The sequence below is a fragment of the Anas acuta genome, chromosome 2 (genome assembly GCF_963932015.1).
Source record: "Anas acuta chromosome 2, bAnaAcu1.1, whole genome shotgun sequence".
Lineage (NCBI taxonomy): Eukaryota > Metazoa > Chordata > Aves > Anseriformes > Anatidae > Anas > Anas acuta.
In genome coordinates, this window is record NC_088980.1 from 61,165,497 (window position 1) to 61,191,166 (window position 25,670).

Here is a 25,670-nt window from a genome sequence, read left to right on the forward strand (position 1 = left end):
TGGTGCATGCCCAGCAGCAAAAACCTCTCTGTCAATACAAGCAAAAGAAACCAGACAGGATAGGAGAAACTGTTCCTTTTAGCAGCAGTGCTGCAAACAGCAGCTTAAAACACTTGTGGAACAAGGACCCAAGGACCTGAACTCCCACAGCTGGAGAGAAAGTAGATTCACTCCAAACCAGAGACAAAGTAAAAGCCAGTGTGGGCTGAAATGCAGGTGTGATCGATCACAGACAAGATTACAACAACAAAATATTAATTTAATGTGGAAACCAATACATCCTCCCTAGGATACATCTATATAATACATCTATAAAGCTTATACTTTTCCACAAGGTTGTCAGAAGTTTCTGTGCTCCAGAAGAACTTGAAAATATTTTAAATATTTTGTTTTTGCAAGCAGCCTGATAAATTAGAGGAATTTGTATTAAAATCAAGATGTATAAATGTCTTTCTACAAAGGTCAAGGGTTTATGGTTAAAAAAAAATGCAACCATGTGAAAGTGGTCACTAGGACTATTAGAATATTGAGGCTTGGGAATGGGTTTTGTTCGCAGTTCACCTCAACTGAAGATCTCTTGTGGACTCAAAGTCTGCTTTACAGATCTGGCTGTGTTGCTTCTCTAACCAATTAAGGATTTGAATATTTCTTATTATATTTTCATGTTTCATCTTGTGGTAGAGATACATTTTCCTGAGGCCAGCAGCCAGGAGCCAGGGAGTTACTATGTTCTCATACCCATAACCTACCACTAAGAAAAAGTTCTGAGTTACCAAATTTGAAAATAAATTCTAAGATAACTTGTCCATGCCTTTTAACAGCCCCTTTAGAATTAGGGAAAGATATGATTATGTGGAGAGAGCAAGGTCAGGAAGAACAATTGGAGAAGAGGAAAGCCTAGATTGAATTTCCTGTTTCATTACTGTCACACACTGGAGAATAATTCATCCTATGGCCAATATCAGAGCTTTGATTTTGTGTTTTCTAACCAAGGTCCTGCAGATGATACATGAAAACATGGTATCTGGCACAGTCCCATAAGCAAGTACAGTTTTATGGTATCTTTACTACTGATTGCTGAGATAGATAGACTCTGGATGACTTGACATCTAAATGCTTCCAAGCCTTGCATTGATCTCCATCTGGAAAATATCTTTATTTGCTTTTTAGAATAATTACTTCATGCCCTTACTTTTTTTGCTTTAGAGAACATTACATCATTGGATGTGTCTTTGTATTCTAGTAAATGTATTCTAGCAAAGGACTCACATCCCTATGCATTCATGTGAAAAGGAGAAGAAAAAGACTGCTTTAGATCACTTGATCTCAATGCTATGAACCAACAGGAATATCTCTTTTGTGAGGTATTTTGCCCAGTTTGCCCAGTTGAAGTCTTGATTCTCATGGAAATTAATGGATGAAGGAAAAACACTACCTTCAAGGATGTATTTTCAATGGCTGATATTCACTAAAGGTATAACATCCAGAATAAGAATACAGCCATGCTGGATACATAAAAATCATTTGTTACAAGAAAACTGTGTGATTATGCAACCAATAACCTGCTATTTATTTACAAAAGAAGTCTCTGACCCAAGTTGTCTTCACTCAGAAACATTCAAGGTTTCTCACTGCAATCTCCAAGGGAATAAACGCTGATTGACAAAGAGCTCAAAATTATCTAAGCGACAAAATCGCAAGCAGCTTTACTGACAAAATCAGAATTGCATGAAAGCTGTACTTCCCGAAGCTGTACTCTGATACAGAATTAAGGAGCTAAACATTTTCCAGATGCTTCTTTAATCCTGTACTTGACAGCAAAGGGCTTGCACGCTCTGTTTCAATAAACTGCATGGAAATTATTAACAATGAAATACACTGCCAGAAAATACATCTATAACAGTATCTTAGAAAGCATCTGTTTGCTTTGCAGTTTAGTTTCTTAAATCTCTGTGATCTGTTTTTGTTATAGTTTCTTCATTTACTTGTTGATGACTTGCACAAATGGAATTCATCACATGAGGCAACCCAACTGACTTTCAAATATTTAATGAGGAGTGGAGTTTTTTGTTTTTTTTTTTTTTTTTAAATGGACAGTGAAATGTTGTTTAGGTACTAGTAAGCATTCATCTCTTTTCTTCTTGACTGCAGCCCAGAAGATCTCTTTCAGTCTCATCTGCTTTCTCTACAAAACCTGTGCCCATTTCTTTTCCAACTGTGAAATCTAGGTCTAATTTTCTACATTTATTTCCTCAAAATGCATTCCTTAACTAGATGACTGAATACCACAAAGCTGATGAAATCCACATATACCTCTAGGATTGTGAAATGTGCTGATCATCAGATCTTCCCTTATTAATAATGTCAAAATATAATGAGACCTTAGTTCAAAACAGCACTTAAGAATTTGCTCTCCAAGGGCCATCACTTGGGTTTTTTGCTAAAAGCGATTTATTAGGTATGTCTACAAAAATAAAATTAAATTTAGATATGCTTTAACAGTTTCCCAAAGCATCCTTTCATGTTTGGGGTCCTATTGATACTGAGAGACTTATTTTTGAGGACCAGTCTGAGAAACGGTGGGCTTCTTGTTTGTTTTTTTCTCAGCACCATAGATCCTGCTGATATCAACTGATATTTGCAATGCTTCCCAAATGTTTGCCTATGGGATTTCAAACTGGCATGCAAAAGCAAAGGCACATAACAATCATAACATCTTGGCATTAGAGCACATCAAGATAATGGTCTTTATTCTGCAGCTGTTGCTCGTTCAGCAGCTACAAAATAATACAGCCCTACTTGAGAGAGAACAAATAAGCAATCTAAACCACTCAATATTTTTGTTCAGGCGGTTAGAGTATTTCTTAAAAAGCAGACATATTAATCTTTTAAACTTTAGGTCTAAACATATACCTCAACAGAATACACGTTTTGACACTAGGGAATTAATGAGAAACATCTGAAGCTAGTTTTGATTCAACCACAAGCAGTTTAAAGCCCCAAAGCAGACTGTTTTCCTAAAGAAAGTGTCTATGCAATGAAACATTCTCAAGCAGCTGCTCTGCTGATCCTTGTAGACAGTGGCTCTAAGGCTGCTGTTTCTAGTCAGTTCCTTGCATTTCCTTCGCCAACATAAAAGGAAGCAGCAATTTGCTGCCAATATTTGACAAGGCATTACCAACTGTAGCTAAAATAAAAAATAAAAAATAAGATTTTTAACACCTCAATGCAGATAATTTTTTTAAAGTTCCTGCTTGCTGCCCACCATGAGACTATTTTCTATATTGGGGGGTAGGATTTCTCAAGCCACTCCCCCACAACACTCACATTGATTGAAACCAGCCACTTAAGTTCCTGAATCTTATTCCCAGCGCTCAGCTATAGGATTATATCACCATCCACAAGACAAAATAAAAGGGAAGTTCAGGCAAAAGTCATTAGGAAGCAGAGCCTTTGCTAACCAGCTTACTAGAAGCCAAGACTCTGAGAAAGGCTAATTTCCCCTCATTTCCAATAAGTCAGATGAACTGACTGCTCAGCACTGTATCACATTTAAGCGTATGCAGGAGGCATCATGCTTTATGTAAGATCCCACAACTCACTTTCCCTCCTATGAGAAAGACCACGGAGCAGGATTCTTCCTGTCTGTCAGATTGGGCTATTTTTAATGTACCATTGGACTCATTGGAGTTCAAAATTCCCCATAAAGGCAGAAAGTTCCCTCACCAGTTTCAACTGTCTGTTATTAGAAAACAAATCATGGACTGATTTTGGTACCTAAATCATATGTTGCATGAAGCTTGTTTTAAATTATAGCTTCTTACATCATGTTGGCATATATAGTATGCTGATTTATGTTTCTTGGACCTTATTCTTATTTCCATTAAGGCCCATTTATAATTTCCAAGCAGGGGATGTCAAAGTAGATAGAGGTTATATTTATGCTTTTGCATGAACAAACAGTTGTATACGTCTTCACTAATTTACAGACAGATGCATATAAAGGGTGTCTGTGAACTGCTGAAATTACATGGGAGTCAAATTGTATATTATTATTCACCGTCACAAAATCTAGTCTCTACTCTCTATCTAGTCTCACTGCTATCTGAAGTAAAAAACAAATGCAGAAATAAGCAAGACAAACACTTTTTAAAGCTTTTTTTTTCTCTCTTAGTAATAGAAATACTAATGTACAATATACAGTGATGCATATTGCTCTTCAAACAAGGCAATAACAGACCGTGGTGATGCTGCAATGTTCCAAAGCAGACACCATGTTCATTTTTACCTCCAGTCATCCTTTGAGAGATTAGACAAAATATTCATCTCTTCATCATCTTGCAAAAGACGATATGCTGCACTAACATGGTGATTTTCAAGCACAGATCGGTCATTATATAGAATGGCTGAGTCTGACCTGGGAAAAGAAGATATAGGAAAGGTTATGCTTCTTCCCTGTCTAAAGTGTCTCACATTCAAAAGTTTTTCTTTGATCAGCTACAGAGGTTAGATCCTACAGCATAGATACAAGCATTTCAAGAGAACTTCTAATACTTTGTCGTTGTTATTCAGTAAAAACAAACAAACAAAAAAAAGCAACAACAACTAAATATAAAAATTCACCACAAAATCTATTTCATCAGCTGAGACTCACATAGTCTTTTTATTATATGCTTAAGAAAAAGTTACTGAGAGCTTTCTGACTGAGAGCGATACATAAATTTAGGGTTGAATCATGAGGCTCCTTTTCAGCTCTTGCGTATGGTGCTCTCAAATCGAAGCCATAGTGTACCCAGCTAAGTAATTGTGAGATGCACTCCTATACTGTTTGCAGAATAGTAAACTGGCTGTAAGCAAGATATAGCTGTCTTCTGTGCATTAGGCTCTGATATACAGAAGGCCAAATGCCATTGGGATAGAATAAGACCAAAGCTACTTCACACCTTATTTTTAAGCTCCAGGGCATGTATCTGAATGGCTAAACTGATCTGAAGACAAAGTGCTTGCTGGAAGTTAATGGCAACAGGAAGTGAATATGATTTGTTATAGTCCCCACCCAGTTCTGCTTCCCAGAGAGCCATGTTAATTTTTGTCCCCTGACATTTCACACCCTCTGTTATTCAGTGTTAAAAAATTAAATTACCACTGTCCTTCCCTGAACTTTTCTATAGTTATTTTCTATTTGGGAAATACAGCATATCCCTAATTCTTGCATGCATGAAGCTGTAAGTAGTAGAGTGAAGCTTATCCCAGAACAGAGACATAAACTTGTTTCAGAGTACCTAAGCTTTCCTGAGCATATGTGTGATCTAACCTAGCAACCTTTGCATATCTGGGATACACAGCATGATTCAACTAACATACTCCAGCTATCTAATTTAGGGTAAGATGCAGTGCATGTTAGAAATATCCAACTGTGCAGTGCCAGTCAAAGACGTCTACAGTTTACTGTTGCAACCAATTATTCTCTAGGAATTTACAAAGATTTTAAAATGAGTGCAATAACTGATTACCTGAAGAGGTAATAGTAAACATATCCCCTTCTGCAGGTATGGTTTTTCACTAAGTAAAATTAGTATGTGTAGTGCTGGTGTTCACTGATGAACACAGATATCAGGGAACCCTTGAACTATAGTATCTCCTCTAAAACTATACCTCAATGAAAGACATCAGTTTGTACAGCAATCAGTCCTCAGCAACTTTACACAGAAGCATTTATGGACCTTCCTTTTTCCTGATTACTAGTACGGAACAATGCTTAGGAACCTAGAATACTCATTTTCAATTGAATGCTTGTAAGAGAAAATAAAATATTGCCTAAGGAAATGAACATTCCTCCTGAGCCACTTGAAGGCAAAGGCTTCTGCACTTTTCTGTGTGGCTATGCTGTTATTCTCCAGAAATTTCTCCTTCTATTTCACAACCCTTCAACATGATTTATGATGCCCTCACCGTGTCTGGATGTGAAAGTTGTTGGTAGTTCCCGTGTGTTCATAGTCATGGATAGCAGCTGCGAAGATCATAGCGAAGATCTCCAGCTCTGTCAGCCAGTGCTGAAAAGAAATTACAGAGCAATCAGATAAGCTGTCATTTTCCTAGGCATTAAGGCTTTTGTCTTTTAAGGCAAGTTATCCCCCGCTGACAGTCAATGCTGCACATCATTGCTTTTCCCCTGCAGCTTGCCAGCTATTTTAAAGCAAACCTCTCTGGCTGATACACCAAAGCTGAACCAGTATTTTTCCTGAAGCTTCATCTAAATAAACTGAACTTCAGCAAAATAGTTTCAGGAACTAATAAGTCTTAAGACAAAGGCGTAAGACAGAATGAGGGAAAAGAGTTGCCCTTCTTAGAAAGCGATGTGTAAGGATGAGAAGGAAAGGTCAATTTTTTTTCAAGAAAAAATGGATGATATATATACAGGTATGCACATACCACCAAGGTATATATTTGCAGCTCAGCTGACCTTTGCAACAGAGTCTCAAATACAGAAGAATGTCACTTATCTCCACTAACTAGAGGAGTCATTGTCAATCACTGAATCATGAGGAGGACACAGCCTCACAAGATGTACATCTTGTTATTTATTTATCATTCACAGAAACATCTGAGAAAGCCCTAAGGTTGTTTTCTTTTTTTTCTTTCTTTTTTTTTTTTTTTTCCCTAATCGCCTAGCTGAAGTCATATTTTTCAATGCTATTGTCACTTTCATCTTGGATTTCTAAATGACTCAGATGCTTTTAATAATTTTTCTGAGTCAATCAATCTTTTTATTTCTGTTTTTCCACTGGTAACAATGCAAAGAGTGCTGTTAGGATCAAGTACCTCAGAGACAAAAGGCTCTAGATACTGTAGATGCTGTAAATATTTGTATGAAATAAATGCTCCTTCAATTTGGAGAAAACCCTTACCACAGTGGTTGCCAAACATTTTTGTAACAGCACACTTTCAACCTGTAAATATTTTGACTAAAAGTCACATAGGAACTGTCTTTTAATTCAAAGCCCATTAAAGGCAGAATTGTTTTGTAAATCCATTCTAGACATCTGCTGTAGCTCAGGGGCAACCCTATTAACCACATGCAGGGGAAACACAGATAACTGTGGGGTCCTGCACACACAGCTACCTGTCCAGCTCTTCTCCCGCCTTTCACAGCCATCTCTGCATAGCCATAGCAATCATAACATTTTCTCTCTTTTTTTTGTTTTGTTTGTTTGTTTGTTTGTTTTGTTTTCTTATTTGTCATCTTCATGCCTGAACAGCCCCAGCACCTCTGCTGGAGATAGCCCTAAACATCAATGGCTGTGCAGCTGGACAATAAAGCTCGTCTCAGCTTTAAAGATCTCCTTATATTAAATGTGGTTTGATGTTATTTTCCGGGTATTTTGCACAACGACACTAACCATCATCAAGGTAGGTCTTGACTTGCTTTTTACTTTTTTTTAATTGTTTTTGAGAAGTGGGAGGGTGAAGAGATCAAGAACTGAGCAGACAGAGAAACTAAACTACCTTCTCTTTTTTTATACAGATGGTCAAGGACAGAAACAAACAGTGCTGGTCGTGGAGAAATAACCATCATGCTTCTATTTTCAAGTGTGAATTGTGAATAAGGAATGCTTTACAGCTGATAGAACATGGTTTCAACTTTCAAGCACCAAACTTCTGACAACTACACTGGGAAAAAACAAACAAACAAAAACACAAACAAACAAACAAAAACAACACATACACACACAAAAAAACAACCTAGGGTTTCCAGGCTTCACACATAGATTTGAACTTCATTTTCTCAGCCATGTTCTATCATTTTCCAATGGAGATAGTCCACATGATAGTCAAAAATCCAAAAATCAGGCAGAACCACTCATGGACTGGCAGAGCAAATCCACATTAAGCAAGTAGAACCACTACAGGACACATACCCAGCTGGTCTAATGAATCCACTTCGGACCTTCTGGGCATCATCTGACAAGTCCCATTCCAGCCGGGTCTTATGACCCAAGCTTTAAAATGGCACCAAGGCAATGAGCTCTGTGCTTCCTTCTGTCTCCTTCCTTAATCTCTTAAGGCACATAAAGGAAAAGTGCAAACTTGCATGCTCTATCAAAGCATCATTTGCTGAACAATACAAGGGGAATGTAAGTTTTCAATAGGATGTAATATACCTGAGGAGCGTTTTTAAGTATTTGAGGAAGGCAGCTCAGAATACAGACTGAGATTACGGTTGAAACCTGTGGCTAATTAAGTCTGGGAAAGCAGCACAAAGTCAAAATAGACTTGTAATATGAGAAAAAATAGCAGGCAAACAATTGGAACCTTTTAGTTCCTTTTTCCTGCTATAACCTTGTAAGGAAAAGCAAACAAGATGGCAAAGAGCCAGCAGAGAACGGAAGTAATTCCATCAAAGTTGTGATATTACCCTGTACTAGTCTCTAATGGACTTCATCTTGCAGAACAGAGCACTACTGTTAAAGAACAAAGACATGGAGAATGATTGAGAAAGCAGCAGGATACTGTTACAGGTGAAGAGAGCGAGGAAATGTGAAAGGTTTTCATTTCTAAAGGGCTGACAAAATCAATCCAGAACAAAACCTTCAGTGACGATGGAAGGGTGGGGAGAAAGGCATGAAAGAACAAGTATCAGCTTCCAGAATGGGAACAAAAAAAAGTGTAATGAGGCATGATTGTCTTTCACAAACATATAATAGATATGAAGAATTAGCTACTCAGGGAAGTCATTGGCATGTAAACAAAAGGATCGATGCATGCAGAAAGAAAAAGGAAGAGGAAAGACTAGTGTTTCCAAATCTAACAAAATGAATGGAATGTATTGCCAAGAAAAAGCGGCAAAACTAACTCAGCAGTAATTAGCCTATTTCCTTGCACTGAGTTTATGGTCCTTTGTTTCAAAGCATTTACCATTTTCAGAGCCCATAAGCTTATGATGATAGTAGTGCACAGGAGAGGAGGATCTCACTTCCTTTTGGTACAAACAGATGTGACATAAATCCTGCCCTTCTGCAGTTTTACAGGTCTTCTGCATGAACCATTCTTATGTAACTCTTGACAGTATCAAAGAAAGAATTGTCAGCTTTAACTTTTGCACCACATTTGTACCCACTTGAATCCACCTGTCTGTATTCACAAAAAAAAAAATCATATGGTAATTCCTAATAACAATAAAGATTAATCAGAAAATAATACCAAATAAAATACTGATCACACCTGAACATCTGAGCTAAAGGAAAGCAGCTCTTGGAACTTGTTCCTTCCATTCATGCTTCTGTAATAATACTCTAGGAGAAAAACATCAGACTAATTCCAAATTCATTATGTCTATGATGTCTATGTCTATGACGAACCCAAAACATTCTCCTTCGCATGTCTAGCTCTACCTAACTCATTCCAAGGCATCATCCTGAGCAAGAAAATAACAGGAAAACTACAGAGATTTCAGGCACTGCATGTGATTAGAAGGAAAGACGATTTTTACTTGAAAAGACAGCAGATGAAAAAAAAAAAAAAAAAGAAAAGACTGGAACTAAATTGTTGAGAGAACTTGTAAATAACATGAAACACAAGAGAGGAAAATGAACAGTTTAAAGACAAACCACACAATTGTTTCTTCCTTTTGACACTAGAACAAATGACTGCTAAGTAGACTCTAAGTTTGAAAAAAGGACTTTTTTTACATTGTAAATAATAAGCTAAGAAGGCAAATGAGGGCATTGTTTCTATTTTATACTTTTTTCTTTTACAATTTTTTTTAATGATCACCTTTTATGATTTTTTATTTGTTAAACCAAAGGCCCCAACATGGTTTCTGACATCAAAGTCTTTATTTCCAACCTGTCCAAATTCCTTGCATAGATATTGTGAAAGTGATGAACTGAATGACTGTTTACCCTAGGGGAAGGAGCAGATATTGATATGAGAAAATTCTGGAAAGAGGAAAATATCCCCTACCTTTCTTTAGCATGTATGAACACACTACATACATGTACGTTTGTAAGAAGTACCCTGCTGTGAGCAGGAGATTGGGATAGATGACCTCCAGAGCTCATTTCCAAACAACAGTAATCTACTCACATTGAGATGGGCTGTATCCTGTGGGGAGAAGGGAGAAGTAAGAGAAGTAAGAGGAGGAGGAGCAGAAAGAAGAAGAAGAAGAAGACAAAGACAAAGAAGAAGATGAAGACGAGGAAGAAGAAGAAGACAAAGAAGAAGAAGATGAAGAGGAAAAAAAAGAATTCTAGTAAGGGAAGCAAAGCTGAATTGTTATTGCTGGCTTGCAGTGTTGCAAGTCCCTTGTTCCTGGTAGCAGGAGAGTGCTTTCCTATTGTGCTACATTAGATGCTAAACCAAATGCGACATATTTGGCTGTGGGAACAACTAGTGCATGGGATTATTTCTGGGAAACAGCTGACAATTCACTACAGTCTCCAGAGTGCAACTCCACCATAACAGCCTGCATGGGATACTGATCTGCGTGTAGTTTATTACAGCAGAAATAAAAAAGCAAAGGGCTTAGTTCAGGCAAATGAGTCACTGACTTCAGTGCCAGCATTTACATACATTGCACACAATGCACACAAATTCTCGTTTCCTTTTTATAGATGTAAATCTTGAATATGCACATCATCTGACCTCTGCAAATAATTTAGAGCATTGTTTCTTCTAAAATAGATGAAAAAAATGATTTAAAGATGTAAAAAAGGAAGCACTTTAATACTGAAGACTTCTTTTATATTTGTCAGTTCAAACCAAGCATCGCAACACCAGAAGACTTTGAAAAGCATGTGGACATAGGTAATTTACTGGACATAAGTAAACACGTGACAGAACAAAAGACATAATCTAAAGGATGATAGGTTTGTGTACTTACCACCACATTCATATAAGGTTGGAAAACATTACAGAGAGGGTCGAAGAGAGATGTTTAACTTTTTTGTTTGTTTGTTTTATTTCTCTGTCAGACTGGAGACTGGGATGCACATAGCTGTTACTTTTGCTCTGACTTGCTCTAGCACTCAAACACTTGAAGAGTTATTTCTGGAATTTCCTTTAAAGTCTACAAAATGCCTACATTATAGTGGCTTGTATAGCAGCCTTGGCTAAACAGTCCCCAGACACTTTTTGCAAGATATGTTGCCACTGAAGTGCCATTAGGATATATTTAATGATGCTAATATTGCAAAAGGCCAGAAAATATTTTACATAACATACCTTCAGAATGATCTGTCTTTAATCTGGGCTAACACCTTTGTTTCAGAGAAGCATTGTGTATAAAAGCAGAGGAAAAGCAAGTAGACTGAAATAGTTTAATCTTCATTAACTTTAAGAAAATATATTCTCCAATCTCCAAGAAGAAATTAGGTAAGAGAAGAGGCCATACTTCTTTCAAAAGTCTGCTCACTGCTATGAAAATGCACAACTATAGTACTGAATACATAGACTTCAATGAGCACTGAATAGAGTTCCATGGAGAATCAAAGTTCTTTAACTCAAATTGTAATTGCAGTGAGTTATTCATTTAATAACTTGACTGAAGAAAAATAATCCAAGACTTTAAAACAAGTAACCTAAATTTATACCCAAGAAAAGAACAAATAATGTAATCCTGGGAAAACAAGAAGCTGGAGACCAGTGAACACCAAGAGAGGTGGTGTCTGGAAAACAAGTAATGAAATACAAGTTGGAAGTCAAAAAACTGGAACCAGTCAAGAAAAAGGGAGGCATTAGGATCACCTGTATCCATGAAAGGGCAAAGGCTGTGGGTCTGGCAGCACAGTCTGCACTGTCTACCTCAGTGGCAGCTGATAGCTCCACCCAGGCAAAGCTTCTGAGGGATGAGGCTGCAGTGCAGACTTCTGACTGCTAGAAGTGCTTAGTTTTTTTTTGGTTTTGTTTTGTTTTGTTTTGTTTTGTTTTGTTTTCCTTGGGGCAGGGGCAGGCACAGGCAGCAGACCTGCCTGCAAAAGGTGCGGAGGATCTCCAGCACCAGGTGGTCAAGCTGTAGAAGGCAGTGAGAAGGTGGCGCATTATCAGGGAGGCTGAGGAAGAGTTAAGACAGCTGGATCCCAGCGCAGTCTGCGGTGAACCCACAGCCCATGGCCAAACAGCCCCAAACTCCTTCGGCAGCACTTACAAAAGGGAGGGGGACCAATAACACCACAGGGTGGAGGCTGGCAACAGCAAGGACCAGCAGGAGAAAGTCTTCCCCCAAAGCCTGAGGTGCCCTTACAGACCTGCTTCACCCCTCTGCAGACTTAAAGGAAAGACCTGCTGCAAAAGGGGTGGAGCTGAGTAAGGCCCAGTCTGCTCCCTGCAAAGTAACAACTAGTCCAGCTAAGAAAAGGCGAAGGGTGACAGTGGTAGGAGACTCTTTTCTGAGAGGTACGGAGACACCTATCTGCTGACCTGATCTGCTCTTGCGGGAAGTCTGCTGCTTACCAGGGGCCTGTATCAGGGATGTTACCAAGAGACTGCCAAGCCGTGTACAGCCTAAGGACTGTTATCCACTGCTGCTGTTTCATGTGGGCACCAATAATGGAGCCAGGAGCAATCTGAGGAGTGTCAAGAGAGATTAAAGAGCCCAGGCAGCAGCAATAAGGGACTCAGAAGCATAGGTAATTTTTTTCAACAGTCCTCCTAGTCAAAGGGAAGGGAATTGAAAGTGCCAGTAGAAGCTGGCAGATGGTTGTGCAACTGGTGCCACAGAGAGGGTTTTGACTACTTAGACTATAGGACTTGCTTTGAGAAACCTGGTCTGCTGTGGGCTGATGGGATTCACCTGTCATAGGAGGGGAAGAGCATCTTCGGTCATAGGCTTGCCACGCTGATGAAGAGGGCTTTAAACTAGAGTTGCCATTCTTGTCAAACATCAGCTATCCCTAGGTTTCTTTGTAAGCAAGTTCAGAGGGTTTTAGTGTAGGAATTGGATGGAGATCATCTTCTCTAAAGACAGCTCTTGTCAGCTCCAGGTAAGTGGAGTGAATTGTCCTTTGGAGGTTACTGCCTTGCTCCCTTAAGTAAGAAGAAAGCTTAGACAATTTGCTTCTTTGCAGTAAGTGAAATGAATCCCAACAAAATTGACTTGCCAGACTCACCCAGGCATCCACTCACTCACAGACTGTGGCAGAGTGGAGAACTGAGCTTGGGTTTTTCTCCCATTCTCTCTCAGAACAGTTAAAAGAGTTATCCATATTCACACCCAACTTTTTTTTTTTTTTTTCTAAATAATCCTAATTCTCTACTTTTATTAGTAAAGCCATATCAAATGCAGTTTTTCTACAGTGCAAATGGGCTCCACTGTGGATAATCATAATCTATTTACTGAACAAAAACTGCTGTAATCTCATTACGTGTTCAGGATGCCAACTCCTGTACTTACCACTACGCCTGTCTTGAAGAGGAGGTAATGGACTGTCTGTGTCACATCCGCAGCATGCATTAGGTTGTGATAAGGATTTTTGTGTTTGCTGTACCCAACCTCCAGAGCTTCCACAAAGGACACCAGGGCAGAAATGGGGATCTGAGAAAAGTAGTACAGAATTAAAAATGAAATAAGCACCTGTAATTGCTAACATTTGGATGGAACTATTTTTATAAGAGGCCCCAAAGATCAGTTTATACTTCACAATCAAATAGCATCCTAAAACATCTTAAATAGGCACTGGAGAGCGAAAGTGAATCAAGTTCACTTCCTCCAACTGGCTTTCCCACCCCTAATTATGTTATGGATGATGAATCATTCACACACATAAACACACACTGGTCAGTACACTATGCAGTGCCATTTGGAGTGCACATGCAGTACAAACAGTAACAGAGTACTTGATTGATTGCCCCCAGAGAAATATTTCTGTTTAGGACACAAGTGTCTGTTCCCCTCACAACCCTCTGGTATGTATCACTGCTTTACTATTCACATTCCAGATTTTGCAATTAAATACATCATATAGCAAGTCTGAGATTCTCTATTAAGAAGAGTATCATTTATCAAACCTCTGTTTTTTTGTTGCCAAATCCAGCCTGCCCATACTATGGGCTTGTCATACTTCTTGACTCCAGGAGTATAAACATACACACTAGAGAAAATTAAATTCAGGGGATTTCTATGGAGGAGACTACATAGGTGGTGTCAGCTGCATATATATGCAACTAGCATCATGGATTCTCCAATGTTTTCCTCAAGCTGTAAGTACCCTACACTTTCATATTTCTATAGTTAGAGTTTCATAGTTATTTTCCTCTTGGGTATGTATCATGGGCCGATGTAATTCTGACCAATTACCATCTTCAAACATTTCTCATCAGACATGGGCAGTTCATGAAGTACAGGAGTCAGAGAAATGTAAACATTTCCCAGTTAAAGCAAGTGGGAACTCCCAGAGAAAGTGTCAATGGAGGTAAGGTTAATGGAATATTTGGGTGGGGAGAATGGTAAAGACTTAAGAGCAATACTTCTGTGATCCAAATGTAAGCCTGTTCAAAGTTGGAGTAAAAGATATGTAGCATTTGAGACTAACAAGCCGTGCTCTCATTTTTTGTTTGCATGCTTGAGATTGACAAGAGTCTCAGGAGAACAACACCATCATTACCACAGGATCAAGTGTAGTAGTTCCCCTAAATTTCATGGGGAAGCTGTTTGAAGCCCTACCCACTACATGGTGTCCTATTGCAGTCTACTTAAATAACATCTTGCCCTGGTTACTGAAAAAAAAGCTTATACTAACCTTTTAGGGGAAACAACAGTGAACACAAAGCCTTCATATACACCTTCAAATACAGCTAAAATAATTGCATTCTGAATGGAACAAGCAGAATAAGAATGAAATTCAAGAAAATGCAAAATGGAAGAAGATACCCAACTTCCAACTACTGACCTTGAAACGGTTGATCAGATCATAGCGTGTGAGAAGTTCATAGAAAATGAATTTCAGTGCATGATCCCCGCTGGCATCATTTAATGCAAATACATCAAAGGACCACTTGTCTACATTCTGCAAGAATGAGTAGAAAAGACAGTTAATATGGTCATCCTTTTTACCATTACCGTTCAATTTCTATCACTTTATATCTATAAATGGTGGAGAGAGAGGATGTAAGTGTATAGCTTTTCTTTTTAAAAACTTTCTGTTTCATTTAACTAATGCAGAGTTTAATTTACTCATCAGTATTGTATGACTCATGTTTAAGAAGCTTCCATTCAGAACACTTATGTTGCTTGTTTATTCTAATCACAGTGATGCAACATATCAGAATTTCATCAGCAAAAGCCAAATGCAGAAAGAATCTTGTTTTGCTTTAGTAACTGAAATATTGGGATGGCCATAGTGTGGCATGGTCATATTTTCACCACTTGCTACACAGTCAACCAAAATAATAAATATCTAGAAGAACTATCTTGCTAGACTCAAAGAGTAACTTAGCTCCTTGAGATCTGAATATGAATCTTGTGATTATTGCAGCTTCAACTGCCCAAAGACAGCATTACTCTATTTTTTAAGCTTTTTTTTTTTTTTTTTAATTAGCTTTAAATTTTTATTTTTTTAAAGCTAAGTGAGTTCACTGGGGTTTTCAGAAAACTACAGAGCAGGAGAAAAATCACAGTAATGTTACATTAAGTGCTAATAATGACAGAAAAAAAAATAACCTTTGTAACATGACAGTAAATACCAAACTCCAGTTGGTAGAGTTCCAGTCAGCTGTAAGTGATATAGTAATGCTGCAGGGTGGTCAGTCAAGAGATGGAGGAGGGAAAGTTCAATCCCAGATTATAAAGCTAAGGAAAAGCTATAAGCTCATAGAGCTACCGTATGAAGTATAAACTTTCTTGCAGAAGGTTCAGTTCAATCTCAACTCTTAGGGAAGGCAGTGGGAGCTGACAACACTCATTCTCTGTTAAGATAAAGTATCTCAATCTCAGAATAGGATGTTCCTGAAACCCAATGAACCTCTCTCTCCTCCTCCTAGCAACAAAGAGTAAAGGTGTAGATGAAGTTATAGCTAGGGGAATGATATACACATCAATTCCACAGCTGCATCTGGCACAGGACCAGCTCTTGGTCTCCCTTTCCTGCTGAGAATTTAGATATGCTTCCCACAGGGATGCATCCAAAAGACTCTCTCTAAACCACATATTAAAGATTGATATCTATAAATTAAAGTTTTCCTCCATTTTCAAACTGTTGCAAGTTAGCTCCCATTTCCTTTTGGCACTTTCACCAAGAAAGATGACTGCATTTCATATACATACATGTATATGCACAGCTGGCTCTCAGAGCACAAAATGGGGGTGTTAGATACAACATTGAACATTGTTGAGGAATAGAGCCATCTGAAAATTTACAATCCTTTCTAGAAACATGAAAAATACTAAATTACACTTTTCTAACAATTTCTTAAAGCTCAACCCACCATTGCTGTTTGTTGTCACGGTCAGTTCTCTCCCGTGTGGGCTGATCCTAACAACTTTGCTATCTACGTAGTGTTGATTATATAGAGCTGAGTATGCCTTTTGGGAAAGTACAGTCCAAGGAAAGGCTAATTTGTGTCATAAAGTGAGTGAATATCAAGGATGCTGTAGATTCAGCTCTGCTTTCATCAGAATTGTTCCATCTATCCCAGTAAATCATCCTCTGGTGGAGCAGTTGATTTTACAAGCTGTGTAGAGCCCACACAATGAAGACAGGGTCAGGCTTCTCCAGAAATTATTTGTGGCCCAAGTCACAGAACAGCAATCATAAATTGCATCTTTTCAGCATTTCCAATAGGTGTTGGAGAGGGAAAATGGCCAAAAGAGGAATAAGTTCCACCAAGAAAGCAGGTTTTGAAGCCCTTTAACTATAAACTAGGAAATGAGCAAGAAAAAAAGTCCAAAGCATATATTCAGTCAACTTTCAATATTTTGCTGTTTTTTGAGTGTTTTTATTTCATAATCACTAATCTCAGGTAAGGGAGCAAATTAATTTAACACTTGCATATGTATAATAATTGACTTCTGATTCCTTTGACATTGAATTTAATGTCTCAACTATGCTGAAATAGAACTCATTGTAAGGCTACCTTATCTTGTAGAAAAAAAAAGGGTTGTTTTTATGTATTTTTTGTAGCAAGAAATTTTTATCGACTTTTTCTTGTTTCTTTATGTATTTTTTCTCGTTGTTTCTTGCAGCAGATGAAAGGAACCAAATTGCAAAACAGGACATCAAAGTCGTTCTTTTACACTTAATAGTGGTTAACCAAATAGATGCTAAGTTTCACAGTAGCATTATTTAGATTTCATTGATGGAAAAATCCTTGTTCTCATTTAGTCAACAGAAGTTTTGCTATTGACAGTAATGACAGCAGCATTTTACCCTAAAGAACTAGGAGGAAAATCCTCTTAACAGAAGCATGAATGTGTTACACATTGCTTAGAGGCTTGCAACAATACCAGCTAAACTTTGAAAAACAGCAGATTTTTGACCTTTAAAAAATTTAACACAGAATTGACCCATATATTGGGAAGAGATCTATAGATAAGCAGAACTTCACAGGCATTTTGTGCTGCAGGAGAAAAACCCTTTCTTCTCAGTAAAGAGAGGAGGAGACGCAAGGGATGGGAAACTTCCTTTGCTACTCATTTCTAGGTCACTGGCCCTGTAGCCTCAGTTAAAGTGTCATAAGCTGCGCTTATGCTACCTATACTCACTGCAGTGTAACTACAGACCCAAGCTTATCTTATCTCGCAGTCCTGTGTCTTAAATATTTGGCCATTGTTCCATCTCTTGGGGGAACCTAGAGATAAAGTGAAACTCCAGTTCTTCTTAAATGTTCAGTTTTCTGCCTTTCCATCTGTCCTTAACCTTGGAGACTTGATCTGTCTTTATAAGCCAATAAGCAGATGCAGTGACAGATATCTTTTCAACATCACTGGTAGGCCTGACACTTTCTTGTAGCCACAGTCAAGATGATGTCTATATTGCAGATACCAAGTAATTTCAGACACTGTCACTTTGTAAGTGACAACAGTTTCTGTGTATCTGCATATTAGCTAGCCGAGAAAATACTTCCAGGACAGCCTAGGCATCAGAAAAAGCTGAAAGAACAACAACAACACCAACAACACACACACAAAAAAAAAACACACACACAAAAAAAAAATCTAAAGCAGGTAAATATTTCAGCAGTTAGTTACTATTAAGTTCCATCTCTAGCACTACACTGCTGAACAGCAGATCACCAGAACTTGCCAGGTAAATGAACGCACTTATTCACACATCTGCATGGCCAATATTCATTCAAATGCGATACAAATCTGATCATTCCTTTTATAGCACTACATCTTACATCACTACACCCATGTCATGCAGAAAAACAATTATCTATGGTAGTACCAAAATCAGTATCTGAGATACATACACAGAGAGAAAGAGATGCTGTGGAACCAATTCAAATATTGCCTAACTTCTCACCCACTGAAAAAGGGAGAGAGAATATGCCTCAGACTTAGACGGCTACCACTCCATCCACACTCTTTGCATAGGTTACAGTATTTCATTGTTTTATTAAAACCAACCTCATTTTCACAAGCTGATTCCACAGCTTTGGTTTACTCAGTGCAGGCATCTTGTTGGTCACCACAGCAAAAAAGAAGAACACAAAATTAAAATTTTCAGTCCATGTTGTCTCAGCCCTTGTCCTTATTACTGTAACTCTAAAGGGAGTATTGATTATGGCAATATAGACCATCTGAAGAGATGTCTGTGGTACATCCTATACCATTTTTCATGCTTAAACCATTAGCTCATTTTACAGAGCTCACCAAGCAGTCAGGTGGCTGTAAGTTTGGGGATTTTTTCTTTAGTTGGCTGTACTGGACTGAAACAAGCAAGAAATATGCCATTTCCCATTAAAGAAATGGGACTGAGAAATTTAAGATTAAGTATTATTTCAAAGACAGAACACTTCTCAAAAACAAGTAATTCTTATTTCAACCATGTCTGTTACCTACCCCAAGGCCATCCAGGCAGAGACATGTTCTGAAAATAGTTTAAAAAAATATATACATCCTAGAGTGCACAGTAGCCAAGCAGGCATTATTTCACCCTGAGCGAAATTAGTCAATGCTTTTGTTGTTATTGATGTGTCTTAACTTACTCTAGCTTAATCAGTTCTGTTTATCATCCTTAATAACTTAAAAACAGAGAAAGGGGAGAGGGCTTAAGTGAGGTTTATGTCAGCTGAGAGTAGCTGCCAGGTCTTGGACTGTCTTGTTACTCAGGAAAAGAGGTACCACTATAGATGTGTTCCCCCATAATCTGGCTATGAGGTGTAGTTCTAAAACAAGACTTTAGATCCCATTTGCAGGAGTGAAGCTAAGACTTGTAAATCTGCAGTTGGAAAAAGGTGTGAATAAATGCTACAATTTTGTACATGAATGTCATCATTCTCGTTGCACTCAGTGGACCTTTGTGACTGCTCCATTATCTTTTGATCAGCTGTAGTGTACAAAAATAAAAGGATTCGGTACCCTAACCGTAGGTATTTCCTGTGTAGACTAGAGCAGGACTGTTTCACAAGCTTTACACGTAACGCCCCTATATATTCCCCTTTGTGTTACCTTTTTTCATCTGTGTATGGCGTGGTTGAACCACACAGAACTTGTGATCTGCCTCGTTACCAGACCTCTGCAAAGCTGCTGTGTAGATAGCTGGGGGCTAACTTGTATTTGTGGTCTTGATAATTCTTGCCTGAATCAAAAACCTTGCAATTGCCCAATGAATTGAATTTTATTTTTGTCAGACTTCTTGTGACCTCTCCGTCTTTCTCTGAAATTTCAAAACTCACAAAAGACTATTATTTCTAAGATGACTGTTGCCTTGAAGACCTAAAGCTAAGAAATATGAGAAAATCCCTCCTCTCACAGCAACTGATACTTTTTTTTCTCCATTTCTCTTCACCCGTGTTTTTTTTCTTCACTGTGCAAGGTTGTGATTGATTTTAGCATGTTACAAAGTCATCAGTTTAATCACTGGAAACTAGAATAGAGCTGTAACCTTCACAACTTGAAAATGGCCGAAGCCTTGAACACTGTTGCTTATTTTATTGAAAGAATATTCTCTTAGGCCAGTAAATTATTAATGTAGATAAACTAAACTAAACATTAGAGAGGAGAAAAAGGCAAGTGCAAAGACTCCCAAGTCAAATATCACTGTTACCCTGATGGTTTGTACAGACATGCCCATGCCCTGCACTTTTTTATTAGGATTACCTTTAGCACTCCAATTACAGCTGGTGGGTAGCTCAAACCAACCATATTCGATGTCCGTCTGTACATTCTGCCAAGATGAAATAGATAAATCAACACACAAATAAAATTAAACAAAAACAAACAAAATAAACCAATAAGGCAACATACCATTACAGGAGACCTTGCTTAGCCCAGCAAACCCTAACTGCAATTTGTTTTTTATTTTCTTCTTCTTTCTAACTTGTACACATACTCTCTTAACTATTCTTATTTTATAGACTAACTTGAGATGATACACTTCCCAGTATCTCATATCTTGATCACCTGACAGGACATCAGAATCTGTCAACAGCAGATCTTCATCAGAGGGAAAGGCTACTCTCATATACACAAGATATTCTTCATTTTCCACTGCAGATAACCACACTGCCTTTTCACCTTTTGTAGTCTTTTGCCAGTCTAGCATGCAAGCTAATCCTGCACTTTAGAAATCATTTGTTGTCTGCAATAAATCATCTCTAGTTTGGTACAGCTGCTACTTTTGTCTATTTATTTATTTGTTTATTTATTTATTAAGATTGGTATAAAATCTTTTAGGTGTTCTCTGTGTACATATGAGAGAGAATAAGCCAACAATCAATATCTGCAACCCTACAAAGCAAAGCACCCAAGTATGTACTAGATTTTAAACTTGTTTTCAGGCCACACATTTTAATAGACTTTGACATGGCTAAAATGCTTTTCCACAGCTCACCCTTTGTTGCATTTAAGCAATGCAGGACTAAAAAGAGGTGATGGAAAGCTGTCTTCTCCTTCTGCCAGGACACAGTAGTTTTCTCTTAAGTGATGACTCGGGCAGAGTCCCTCTCTCTTAGCTCAGGAGAGCAAAACCTTCCTCTGGTGCCATATCACATCTGAATATTTCCTCTTTAAGGCCACAGTGACTCACATCAACTGGAAAACAGACTCCTGCAGCCAGATCTCTGCAGTTCATTTATTTCTTTGTTGAGCAAGTCTCTCACTGAGAGTGAGGGTTAATGCACAAATAGCCTGTCAAACCTGGGAGAAATCTTTTCCGGGGAGAAATGACAACTGATGCTGTCCTGTTAAACTTATCACAATTGCTGCCACTCTTAACACATCTACAGTAATTCCTTGCACTTTAAGTAACTACTTAAATATGTAGGAGGAAGCTCTGTGTATCTGTATATGGCCTGTGGTCCGTTGTCTGATACGCTCACCCTCCTACACAGAAAACTGCTAGGCACTCAGTGCAATCCTGATAAACAGTGAAAGGGTGCTGTGCAGTGTCCTGGAAGACTCTCCTAGCGCATTCACTCCTGACTTGAATTTTGCTGTAGAGACCTGGGACCTGCTGTCTGAAGTCTCCTGGCTGTTTCACATGCACCAGCCCTCCTTGCTAGAAGGAAGAATGTCAGGGAAGAATGGTTACTCAGTAAGAAAAGGTAAGTGTGGAAATGAGTCCAAATTTAAATGACTATATCAATTTTAGCAGTATGTTCTGATGCAAATCATGACCGAAAAGGCTAAGAGGTCTCAATGGATTTTTTTAAATCCCCTCTAAGCTCCAAATATTTCATATCAGTCTTGGTCAATACATGTACTATGCAATTCAGGCCAATAATACTATGATACAGAATTTTCTTTTGTTTCTTAGAAGTTCTTCCTAGGAAATAACCAGACAGCAGAGGCAATCAGGCAAGGAAGGGCCTGGTCGGGGTTGACTGAATTTTAAAAACTTTGACTCCTGACCTAGGGCTATGCAGAGGTGTATATTCTGTCAAAATTATTTCAACTGTGCTATTACACCTGTATTACATGTATGCTAAGAATTGATCAGAATGTGCTGCTTCAGCAGCACCAGGTTTCCAGGTGATAATCGGATCTGTGTAGAAACATCATTAGAAATTTATTGAAGTATTCTTTATTTAATACTACAGGTGCAATCCACAGTACTTGGGCAGCTACTAGAACAAAGTAATTACATGCTCTTTTACCTTTCCACAAATATTCCTGCTTGTACTGCATGGACAATACTTCTGAACCGGGGCTTTTCCTCGGTCCTTTTGAGCATCATCCCCATTTGTCGTGTGAAGGTAGAAGCCAACCAGTCCCGGACCTCTGAGGGCACAGAGTCGGACTGGATGTCGCTGAGCTCATCTTCTGTGTCCAGTAGTCGCCTAGAAGGGGGAGGAAAATGATGGGTAAGTAGACTGCCTTGGAGAGCATTACATCATCATTCACCAAAAAGAAATGTACATATATTCTACTAAAAGCAGTTGTTAAATGCCTTCAGTTTGTAAGCACTGATGAAACATATTTCTACAAGTCTTCAACAGATTGTTTATTCGCTTGTATAGTTAAATGCCAGATTGTGAAACTTACTGCTATGCTGACAAACAAGAAGTATCAACCTTCTGAAGCACAATGACATAATCATGCACTGACTTCTCATTTTCCTCTCACCAATACTCCTGACATTTCAGCCCTTCAGATATCACTGACAGTCATGTCTAACTTCCCAGTCCTCTCCTTTCTTATTCTAATCACCTAAGGTGACTCTAGAAGTACATTTAGCACTAGGGAAACAGCACATAAAAAGAAGGGGAACTCCTCTGCAGTGTCTTACCAGTCTAACTCTATCATGACCTGGAGTAAAAAAAAAAAAAAAAAAAAAAAAGAAAAAAAAAAGTAGTAATTTAGAAGTCTTGATACAAATGAAAAGATTTAACACTATTCAAAAGGAATACAGGGGTACCAGTTTAGAACTTTCCTTAGAAACTTTCAGAAAAAGTAGCAACCAATTATATGTTAAACTTATGATTGCTTTTGATCTTCCTTCTGCCCTGGGAAATGTAAAGAAGCTTTTAGACCAAGGATTGAAGATCTGCTCTCTGTGAAATTCAGTATTTTAATGATTAAAAATATATTGTCTGTGAGTAAGAAATCTTGGCAACAACAACTTTGCCAACTGATATGTAAATTACGATTTTGTGTAACTGGTACTAGATATAAGATGAATGCTGATATCTGTGGTTAACTCACCTAGTTTCATCAATGTATACTGACTCAAGCACAGTTGCAGCATATTCCAAATTCTTCTTTAGGTCTACAACTGAAGCTTCCCCTCTCTCTAACTGCTTTACCAAAGACCGCAACCTGTAAGAGGAAAATAAAAACTGATTGACACAAAGAGAAACAGGTTTGATAATGAGCATCAGTTCAAAACTGGATCCAGCAAGTGACCTAGTATACATGATAGGCATATGAAAACTTCTGGAAGTCTACAGAGGTTTTTATTCATATAGAAGAAATCAACAAAAAAAATACTTTTCACAAATCAGGAACAATGATGACAAACATCACATTATATTTAGACTCAAATAAGTCGCTGAAATATTGAAGTCCCCTACTCATGCTGAAATAAGTTAAAACAGAAATAATTTGGAATTTAGCAGAAAGGTTAGAGAGGGTTATTTCATTCCAGGTATAATAAAGTAACATTCCAAGTAACATCTTGAGCAGTATCTGTTGGTAAATGTCAGCTATTTATGATGACTGCTTTACACATATGCAAAGGTGTATTTGAGTGTATTTAGAAATACTACCGCAGAAACACTATACAAGGTTAAGGAAGTATCATAATTTTAATTAGACCACAAAGTCACCCTTAGACTATCCCATCTGTATTAGATAAAATTCATGGAAGTTTCTCTATTAAATAATTACTAGATAATTAAAAGAGACTTTCTGAAAACAAAAATATGTGCAGATTCACTTTTAAAATGTGTTTTTTCTCCTGTATCAAAGACCATTAATATAGTTGCACAATTTTCTTTTGTCTCTTCTCCTTCACTCCTACTGTGTGGCAAATTAGAAAAAGGGGGAAAAAAGGAAAAAGAAAAAAAAAAAAGAGAAGAAAATGTAAAAGAGTGAATCTCAATATTTAAAAAAAAAAAAAATCAAGAAGATATATTATTAAAATTAGGAAAAAAAAATAATCCTTTAAAAAGACCATGTGATAAAGATTTATCATGTTAAAACATTTTGGTCAGTGTCTTCATCCTCATAAGACAGCAGTTAAATAAGCAATGTTTTTTTTTTAATTGCGTAGCAGAAGTCATAAGTTGCAATTTGTCCTGGTCATGATGCAGAAACATAGAAGAGTAGCTGTGTCCTCTAAAATCTGGCTTCAATTTTTCAGACTAGTTTTCTTCAGCTTTTTCTATAGTCTGTGGAGTAAGATAAGCTTTTCCACACAGTAATGCACAGCTCAAGACCAATTTATGTGCCCTAAATTGATTCCTTACTCTCACCTTATTAACCACATTTGGAACCCAACCTCCTACACTAGCCAGATAAATGAAGTTCTTAACGTGAAGTGAATATCTGTATTCCCTTGCTATTACAATGCTGCCATGGCATCAATGATTTCAGGAGAAATCAATCTCCACTGAGCTGGATTTCAGATGAAAAAAAGAAAAGAAGAGCTGAGAAGCATCCAGACTGCCCATGTGCACTGCACCAACATCTCCTTCCAGCAGGGTTTCCTTCTTCTCCCCCTATCTTCCTAAACATTGAGGCTGCAGAGAACAAAAATAATAAAAACATCAATGTTTCACTGGCTAGGTCACATAAACACTACTCCTACTGGCAGTGGTACCACTGACACACAACTATATATTTAGACATACAAAGAATCTCAAACAAGAGGTGGACCCCTCATCTCTGGGCAGATTAACTCATCTGCTTGTTTGTAGCCAATAAAGCAGAAGTATCATTCTGTACTTCATTCCTGATGTGAGAATGGGGATGGAAAGGTCAGGGATGTATAGACATACTGAACACAATTCTTCCCACGTCTGTAAGCCATTAGAGAGCACTCAACCATACCAGCACATTTCCTCCAATCCTGGAACTCAGCTGAGGGAATCCACAGAGCAACTCCAGCCCCATGGAAGAGGAAACATGCCTTCATGCTCTTATACTTCTGTGTAACTGCGCCACCAGATATGAGCGGCAATGATTTTTGTTGGATGAGCCGAGCTGGGAAAGATAATCTTCTACCTTTTAGGTCAATAGCTTCCTCAGGCAGCAGCACATGGGGAAGCTGAATGCACCTCCTTCCTAGAGCCAAAACCACTGATCCCTTCTTAGACGTTCCCAGCTTTTCTTGCCAATACAGGAAAGGAGGAAGAGAAAAACAAAACACAAGCAAGCAAACAAACAAACATACATGCACACACAAAAAATCAAAACCAAAAACCAAACCAAACCAAAGAAAACCATCACAGCTTTCACACCTAAACAGCAAGCAGTGGTTCACATGCCTTTTCCTTCCTTCTTCCCATGTGTAAGGAATTCAGAGATGTAACCCCTTAATTTCTTACCAGAAACTGTTTGTACACAAGAC

At 38.1% G+C, this 25,670-nt stretch overlaps 1 protein-coding gene across 9 annotated transcripts in view; it reads right to left on the reverse strand.

Moving 5' to 3' along the window:
- The window catches only part of PDE1C (phosphodiesterase 1C), a 316,241-nt gene that overhangs the window by 58,834 nt on the left and 231,737 nt on the right, over window positions 1–25,670 (reverse strand). For all 9 annotated transcript variants that reach the window (XM_068675041.1, XM_068675044.1, XM_068675046.1 and 6 more), the window contains 7 exons: window positions 23,303–23,416; window positions 22,255–22,437; window positions 20,258–20,324; window positions 14,886–15,002; window positions 13,391–13,531; window positions 5,953–6,053; window positions 4,289–4,417 (listed from right to left, as the gene is read on the reverse strand). In XM_068675041.1, the coding sequence (XP_068531142.1) occupies window positions 4,289–4,417; window positions 5,953–6,053; window positions 13,391–13,531; window positions 14,886–15,002; window positions 20,258–20,324; window positions 22,255–22,437; window positions 23,303–23,416 (852 nt within the window). The remainder of the gene's footprint in view (window positions 1–4,288; window positions 4,418–5,952; window positions 6,054–13,390; window positions 13,532–14,885; window positions 15,003–20,257; window positions 20,325–22,254; window positions 22,438–23,302; window positions 23,417–25,670) is intronic.